The sequence below is a fragment of the Salvia miltiorrhiza genome, unplaced genomic scaffold (assembly GCF_028751815.1).
Source record: "Salvia miltiorrhiza cultivar Shanhuang (shh) unplaced genomic scaffold, IMPLAD_Smil_shh fragScaff_scaffold_107_1, whole genome shotgun sequence".
Lineage (NCBI taxonomy): Eukaryota > Viridiplantae > Streptophyta > Magnoliopsida > Lamiales > Lamiaceae > Salvia > Salvia miltiorrhiza.
The window spans coordinates 44,414-53,538 of NW_026651399.1; the positions used below are offsets into that span (position 1 = coordinate 44,414).

The 9,125-nt window shown below is 37.6% G+C and overlaps 1 protein-coding gene across 2 annotated transcripts; it reads right to left on the bottom strand.

The window, feature by feature from the left end:
• Nucleotides 1–3,978: 3,978 nt before the first annotated feature.
• LOC131002305 (alanine--glyoxylate aminotransferase 2 homolog 3, mitochondrial-like) lies at nucleotides 3,979–7,172 on the bottom strand. Of its 2 annotated transcripts, XM_057928800.1 has the most exons (9): nucleotides 6,752–7,172; nucleotides 6,421–6,651; nucleotides 6,172–6,342; nucleotides 5,470–5,613; nucleotides 5,211–5,390; nucleotides 4,859–5,084; nucleotides 4,551–4,664; nucleotides 4,380–4,466; nucleotides 3,979–4,284 (listed from the first exon to the last, which is right to left on the bottom strand). In XM_057928800.1, the coding sequence occupies exons 1-9, from the start codon at nucleotides 6,980–6,982 to the stop codon at nucleotides 4,241–4,243; spliced, it is 1,428 nt and encodes a 475-aa protein (XP_057784783.1). In that variant the 5' UTR covers nucleotides 6,983–7,172; the 3' UTR covers nucleotides 3,979–4,240. The 2 variants fall into 2 exon arrangements, with proteins under 2 accessions (XP_057784783.1, XP_057784782.1); XM_057928799.1 differs by having other exon boundaries at nucleotides 3,979–4,466; nucleotides 6,752–7,169.
• Nucleotides 7,173–9,125: the final 1,953 nt, after the last annotated feature.

The window sequence follows — 9,125 nt, forward strand, 5'->3', positions numbered from 1 at the left end:
CCTTACTATTTAGGGATATAATTTTTTATTTCTAATTATTTTTATTCGTTTCGTCCACTCTAGATTATACAGATATTTGTTTGTTATAATTTTTTCTATTGATATAATTTATCACATTTTCATAATTTTTTCAAAATAAAATGTATGCAATTTCAGTAAATTTAAATGATGTGCTAATACAAAGAAAAAGATATGATTTGCATTTCTTTTTAATGTTTATGCAATTTAATGAAATGCAAACCAAAATTCACTAATAATTTGTGGATTTACAGTCAATTAACGCCTCAAAAAAATATGTTGTGAAATCCAAATCAGTAAAAAGTAATTAAAAGTTCCAAAAACCCTTTCAAGACTAATAGAAAATTTGATAGAAAAACATCTATATATTTTGGTGGAAATTTTAAATAGATAATAATAATCATTAGATAAAAAGGTTTTGTCAAGATCTTAGTCAATTATTTGATAAGCCTCAAACTATAAAATGGTTTCATCTTCATTTTAATGTTGCTATCCTTTATTAGAGCTATTTTATATAAAAATATAAGTAATTTATAGAATTTTATTTTCTAAATATAATATTCTAAAAATATAGTAATTTTTTTACTATTTTAATTAAATAGGTATCACCGTGCATCGCACGGGAATAATACTAGTATCCCTTAAGGGAAATACTTCTCAGACCCTTGCTAAGTTTCAATGGCTTAATCATGTTTACCCAAGCTAGTAATTATTTTGGTCTTGAAATCCTTCTTTAAAATGAGTAAAGTTTGCAATTGCTTCCGCTAAAACAAGATGTATTCCTATTTCTTTCACTATTTCTTTTATTAGTCGTACGATACTTGGTATACGCTATCACTGGCTATATCGGGCTGCGACAGCCATACTTCCAACTCTGCCATATTCGACAGATCTGCCATGATGATCCAGCTCTGCCAAGACGCCAGAGCTGCCAAGACTTGCCGAGCAAGTTAGCAATTCTCTGTGTGCGCACGCTGCTTTGATACTTATCTTTCAAAGCCCAGTTTTGCAAGGCCTTTTTTATCAGCATTAGGGTTGAAAGAATAGCTATAAATAGGGCCTTAATGTTCATGTAATAATCCATCATTTGCCCTAATCTTTTGTTTCCGCCTTTGAGAATTGAGCTTCCGTAAGGCAACCAAATACGTTAGGGTTTTTCAAGTTTTCTTAGTTCTTCAAGTTTTCGAGATTTTTGTTCTAGTTAGCTTTCAATTTCGTTTTACTTTAGTTTTTGTTTCGAAGGTGTAATCAAGTGACGGTAATTTCATCCTCAAGACGTCTATGGTATTTCGTATTTATTTTAATTCCTTTGCATCGTTTGAATTATGTTTAGCTTTCAATTATGCAATTTCATTATGTTTACGCTTTGCTTTAAATTATGCAATTTAGTTTATGTCCATTAGATTAGAAGCTTTAATTAAAGTTATTTAAATTCTTAGTTAGTAGCATTTAAATTCAAGTAGCTTTTACTTTAATCGTTTATTTCTGCCTAGGGTTTAATAGTTTATTTTGCCTAGTTAATTCTAAGTTTAGTTTTAAATTGAGTTTTTAATTACAAGTCTATGTTTAATAATCAAAGTTTACTGTTTTCGTTGTGACGATCTTGCTTGAGCGACGACTAGGGTCAACTTACCATTGCTAGAGTGTCCTTGTTCTATTGCAAGTCAATCTAGAGGTGTTTAGGTTGAGTCGCATCCCTTAGCGCCATGCGAGGCGGGAAAGTAGGAATAGGATCTTTTGTAATATTCGAATCAGTTGAGGAAATAATGATATCCCTATTTTCCAGCGCTTTCCGTTTAGCATCCAAGCAAACCCTATCCTAAGAAACCCTAGCACCAGCCGCCACAGAATTAGGGTTTACAGCCGCGCCATCAGATCGAATCCATTTGTCTCTGGCGAGTGTCACGCTGCGCCGATTAGCGGCCTTTAACCATACACCCCACTCGCGAACCATCTCTTTCGCCGAAGTGTCAAACATTAGTTCGCAAAAATTTTTCAAGTGGCCTAGACGTCGACAGAGGAAACAAAAAATGTTTAAACGCTCATATTTGAAGTTGACAACAAAAGATGATCCATCCTTCTGTTTTAATTTCTTAAAACGTTTCAGCGGCTCTGACACACAAATACCCACACGAATACGCATATACTGCCTCCAAACACCCGATGAGTTGGTGCAATCGTATTCCATGAAGGATCTAATAAAATTTCCAAGAAGACGTCCCACTCATTCCGTTAGAAATCCAGCCGGTAAATCATGGATTTGAACCCAAAATTCAGCGGAAATTCACCCCTCTTGAGTCGATGAAGAATAAGAGGGAAATTTCCAAACGCCCACGGTCCGCCATCATAAACTCTCTGCAGATCCACCTCATGAAAAAATTGAAAAATATTCCGACCTTGACCAATGTCTTTAACGAACACTCATTTGCCTGGTCTCCAGACACTCGCTAAACGACTCCTCATAAGGTTGAAATTGATTGGTTGGTCAGTGAGAAAGCGACCCACCAAACACAGATCCACCGTCACGTTCGAACCACCAGTAATTTCATCATCGATAATAATCTCGTCATCCTCATTTGATAAATTCAAACCAGCCATTCAGTGAGAAAAGAGGCAGAAAAACAAAGGAAGAAAACTAGGGTTCTCCACTAGGAGAAAAAACAAAGGCTCTCAACTAGGAGAGAAAAACTTTTGGTATTTGTTACATGCAATACTAGTTGGAAGGTGGAGAAGGAGTCATATGAGTTTTTGATACTATCTTTATTCACAACCGCAACACTCGGACATTGAATAAAATAAAGGATTTAATAAATAAATAAAAAGATGAAATATTTTGTTGTAAATAATCGGTTGTAGAAAAAAGATGCAGTCCAATTCATCCAACAACCTCATTTATCAAATGGAAAAATGTCATTTGACATTTTATTACTAAAAAAAATATAACAATAAATAATAGATAAAGAAAATATGTTTAGATTATAGTGGGTCATTGAGAAAATATAAAAATTATAAAATTAAATTGAATTATAAATAATTAATTAATACTTAAATTAGTGAAAATCATTGATAAACATAGTTTCAAGACCCTCAAGTTAATTGTATGATTACCCAATGTCCTTGTGGGAATCATGCCCATGCTTTTCACTTAAGGATTTTAGCACCAACTAAGCTACATTTATGATTTCTCGAAGCCCATAAGAATCTTAGAGCATTCATAACGAGGCTCTTTACGCCGCATCGAAACTCGCCGCTAGACTTTGCTCCTCCTGTCGTTGGAAGGTTTGTATCGGGCGACATCCTTCACTCTAGCGGTCTAGCCTTAAAGGGAATTGTGAAAGATGTTTGCTAGGCACGCGCCATTATAAAATAAATAAATAAAATAAAATTAAAATTAAAATGAAAAAGATTGTATGTTTCTTGTTTAAGCTGCTGTATTGAATTGTCTATAAATTGTTTTCTAACCGTTTCTTTTTCTTTCTAATTTTGTCCTTCCTTTCATTTTTATTTTATTTATTTGTCTATATATTATATACTTCAACTTCCTACACCAAATTTTGTACCAAAACAACTCAACTCCCTAATTATGAAATATTTTTAATTATTGTATATTATTTTAATTAATATAATTTTAAATTTTAAATTTTAATAAAATATTAAATTTTAAATTGAAAATGTTAATTGAAATGAAAATGAAATAATTAGAACAGCTCTTAAGTGGGGACCACCGCTCAGAGCCCTCTACCATGGTCAATGCGGATATCTAGATATCAATTTGTTTAAAAAGTTGCAAGAATGACTACTATGGATGTTGTGTTGTGATATGAATTAGTTGGGTGAAGAATTAAAAAATTATTTTATCGCTTTTTTATCTAAAGTATCTTATTTTATCGCTTTCTGTGGGAAAGAAAGATTCCGTGATATATAATGATTTTAAAGATAGGCGCAGAAGTGCATGACAAGTAAGACAAGAGTACTAAGATTTCATCACAGCTGAAACAATTTCCATACAAAAAGGACTACAACAAAAACAATGTGCCAATAAATAGCACAGAAGCTTATACTTCCCATGTAGAATGATGATGGTAGACGACGGCGGAGACCAGAGACAACGAGGTGATGTCTCAGCATCTCCGTAATGCTTTATTTCCACGCCACACATATACACAACACCACCACCTTTCATTCTCCGAAAATCCTTCATTCCACTTCACTTACCCCAACTCTACACCTTGGACAACGAATAGTCCATCACGTCCACAAGGAAATCTGCGTCAACATAAGAAATCAACGGCCCTATGATCAGGTAAATTATCAAGGAAATGACGTGTGTGTGTGTGTGCAGCTGATATGCAGAGACGAACCAGCATCCTCCTTGGTGAAGCAGAGGGGCGGGGTGATCCTGAATACATTCCCGAAGAACCCTCCTTTCCCTATCAGAACTCCCATGTCTGAGAAGACAGCATTTACATTGATTAGGTTTCAAGCACAAGTATGATGAAAATGGACCTGTTTTAAGAAGAAACGAAGGTCACCTTTCATCTGTTCCATTACATAAAGAGTCTCATCCTTGGCAGGGGTTTTCAGCTGGCGATCCGTTACAAGTTCAATCCCGAGCATCATACCTCTTCCCCTGACATCACCGATAACTGCACAACAACACCCTATGATCAATGGAGAGACCATTTTAAATTGTCATTTAGGACACATCGTTTGTGGTTCTTTTCACATTCGAATTGTGTCGATAGAGTGATAAAACGTCTAACCACCCCATTAAAGAGAGGAAAGTACACAAATTAGTAGTTTCAAAGTTCAGAGTAAGCAATTTGGAAGTGAAGCATACTCTCGTATTTATCCTTCAAAGAATTAAGGCGATCCTTCAAATATGATCCAACAGTGAGAGCATTCTGCTGAAGCTGTTCTTTCTCTATCACTTTGAGAACTGCATGACCAGCAGCAGTACAGACGGGATTGCCACCAAACGTGTTGAAATAGCTTCGATAAGTCAAGACCTTTGCAATCTCAGGTGTAGTAATCACCGCACCAAGAGGTATTCCATTTCCAATGCCCTGAAGATGATGGACATACACAATATTACTTCATAATACCAGTAAAAAGCAAACATATATTCTTGTGCAGATCAAATAATGAAGACCTCAAACAAATAAGCTAGACTCTTGAAAATGAGAAACCACCTTAGCCATGGTTACTATATCAGGCACAACTCCATGGGCCTCAAAACCCCAAAAATGGCTCCCGGTACGAGCAAAACCTGATTGGACCTCATCAGCTATGCAAAGGCCCCCTGCCTTTCTTATGGTGTTATATACAGCAGGCAGATATCCTGGAGCCAACTCCATAATCCCACCAACTCCCTGCAGAGAATGCAGTTCATCGATATACCAGAAAGTATTCTCACACATCTTAAAATGTACCAAGCGTCAAAATCTCTACCTGTATGGCTTCAGCAATGAAGGCACCAACACGACCAGATGTCCCATAAGTAACTATATCATCAACATCTCTTGCATACTTCAATCCGTCGGACCCAAAGACACCTCTGTACTGGTCCGGATTCAGCGCATGGTGCACTCCAGTCTGTCACAAATAGAAGCAAAAATGGATCAAAATAAGTCAAAGTTGTAGCTTGTAGATAATAGTAAGAAACTTTCACAGCTAATCTTGTTTCTAGGGCTATGATAAACAGCACAAATGCAACAGGTTAAGACAAAACCTCTTTGTGTAATTCATCCTGTCTACTTAAATCCTAATTGTGATTAATAACCCTAATCAGATATTAATAAATTCTAATTGGGGATTAATGAACCCTAATTAAAGTGGATTTCATCTCAACACTCCCTTGTTTTCATTTGGTTTCCGAGACTTCTCAACAAGATATGCATCTACATAATGCAACTATGCTTTGAACTGTGACACAAGTTTTGCTGATGAAAGGATTTGATCATCAAAGTTGGGAGTGTATGATAAAATGCGAATCAAGTTCCCAGACTCGACTCTCTTAATTAAGATTAGGCACCATGAAAAAAAGCATGAAGATGCATCTCCAACTGATTGAATACAAAACAAAATACAAAACAAAAACGCTAATAGATAAGGATATTGACAAAAAGGCATGGTGGCAGAATGTTGATATACCTGCACAACGTTAAATTTGTAGCTTCCTTGAGCAGTGGCGCCCATTGTGCCAGCTGCATTACCATGATATCCATTCCTAATCGAGATCACATCTTGGCAGCCAGTGTACAGCCGCGCCATCATCAAGGCCAGCTCATTCGCCTCCGTCCCCGAATTCGTGAAGAACACCACCTAAATCAAAACAACATCAGCGGTTGCAATCAACTAACATATAATATTACTTGTCCTGATAAATTCAATGCCCTAAACCTTGAGATCACCGGGAAACTTGGAAGCGAGCGCCTCGGCGAAATCGGCGATCGCGGGATTCAGATACAGGATGGTCGAATGCTGGAGACGCTTCATCTGATTCACGACGGCCTCCACCACCTCCGGGTGGCTGTGGCCGCACCCCACGGTGGCGATCCCGCCGAACGCGTCTAGATATCTCCGCCCCTTATCGTCGAACAGATACTGCATCTTCCCGTCAACCAAACACAACTTCGCAACAAAATATATATATATATATATATATATATATCAAATTAAATCCATGAGCAACAGAAAACAAATAGACCAAATAAAGGCGCGCGAAACATACGGGTTTGGTGAAGAAATGGAAGATGGCGGGGTTGAGGAACTGGCGGCGCTTGGCGAGGATCTCGTCGGCGGAGGGGCCGGTGTAGGGCGGGGGGGCGTAGTCTAAGGGAGGCATTTTGGGAAGAGGGGGTTCATTATCTGGAGCGGTTTGAGAGAGCGTGGATTTAGAGGCGGTGGCGAGGCGGGCGTTATTGCGGGAGAGTGCCCTTGAGAGGATTCTGTGCATCATCATCTTCTCAAACAGAAATCTCTCTCACATGAAGAATGTGGGAAAGATGGTGAAGCAGAAGAGAAGATGCAATGCATCAGTATGGAATAATTAGGTAGTAAATATAGGGGAGGATAATGACAAGCAGCTACCATACCCCTCCATTGTCGCTACACCTGCTTCCACATTCGTCGTCTGTTTACGTTTTTCAATTTCGTCGGACTCTATTTCCCAATCCCATTTATACTTTTTTATTTTTTTCCACCAATAGGAATTCACTGCTCTATCAATTCCTAATTAATTACTGTCAATTTTTACTATTTGCACTTTGCGTCTGCCCGTGACATTTTAAGTAGATTTTTAAAATAGTCATTTTGGAATAGTAAATTTAAAAAGAGTTAGGTATCAAATACGTTTTTAATATAGAGGTTTTTATCACATCTATCACCTTATAGTTGAGGTCGGTTCAACTAAACTCGTCAAGTTCTTAATTTCGTATAATTAGTCCCTTCGACTTAACGACCATTTAACACCGTTAACTATTTTATTATTATTATTTTTATTATTCGTTGGTGGTGGGACTCACGTCTTCTTCTTCTTCGCCAAACTCGTCGAAAACTCGCCGGAAACACGTTCGGCGGTCGATTGAGGCATCTCCAGCCTTTCTCCCTCTCTCTTCTCTCTCTCTCTCTCTCTCTCTCTCTCTCTCTCCAGTCCCCCTCCCCCTCGCCGCTGGAGTTGCTGAGTTTTCGTTGCGGGCTTTGAGATCGTGGAATGCGATCTCTGGCGAGGCCGCCACCAGTCCTAGGCGGAGGACGTTCCAAATCGATGATTTTTTGGCGAAATTCCTGTGATTGGCTGCGGTTGCACGGTTGCTGGGAAAATGAAGGCGCGGTGAGAGGTTGGGTTGGCAGTGGAATTGATGCGCGGCGGCAATTTTGGCTTATATCTGGCGGAAGAGGAGGAAGAGGTGGCGGTGTCGATGCTGCTGCTTCTGCTTGAATAATAATGATCCATGGAATCCGAGCGGTAAATCGAGCAGCTCCAGCGGCAGCCGTCGTAGTTTTGCAGAAGCCCCTTCTCTAAGCTAATAGAGTGGCGCAGCAGGAGGATTTGGCCCTTGAAGAATACTTCATCGACGGCGCATAGTTCCCATTCTCCAGGATCTGTGTGTGTGTGTGTGTGTGTGTGAGAGAGAGAGAGAGAGGGGGGGGCTGGAGATGCCTCAATAGGTCTGGCGAGTTTCCGATGAGCTTGGCGAAAAGAAGGCGTGGGTCCCACCATCAACGAATAAAAAAAATAATAAAATAGTTAACGGTGTTAAATGGCCGTTAAGTCGGAGGGGGATAATTGCACAAAATTAAGGACTTCGAGGGTTTGGTTGAACCGACCTCGACAATAGGGGTGCTAGACGTGATAAGGGCCTCTATGTTTGAGCGTATTTGATACTTAACCCATTTAAAAATTATCCATTAAGATAAAAAAAAAATTAAACAATTAGCCACACTTATCATTTTACCCTTGCATATAAAAATTTAAAAATTGCCCGCGAATTCACAACTCTCATTAATTTTGGTTGTGAATTCAAGCTTTAAAACTCGAATTCACAACTGAAGAACTAATATTGGTTGTAAATTCAAGTTTTAAAGTTTGAATTTACAACTAAAAATAGTATTAGTCATGAATTCAAATTTTAAAACATGAATCCACGACTATAATTAACAGTATTAAATAAAGGTGAATCCACAACTATAAATAGTTTTAGTCGTGAATTCGCGTGAATTCGCAACTAGAAATATTGTTAGTCGTGAATTCAAGTGAATTCACAACTATAAATAGTATTAGTTGTGAATTCAAGTTTTAAATGAATTCACAACTACAAATATTGTTAATCGTAAATTCAAGCTTTAAAATTTAAATTCACGACTAGCATTATTTCTAATTGTGAATGCAAACTTTAAAATTTGAATTCACAACCAACACTAATGATTTAGTTATGAATTCATCGAGCTGGTCGTATGTATTGAAAATAATAAGTTGTAAAATATTGTTCAAAATGGTAATGAACTAATTTTTGTAACATTCCAAAATAACAAAAAAAATAATTATTTTTTGTAGACTGAAGAGTGAATATATATTCTGAGAACGAACAAAATCCACCAACAAC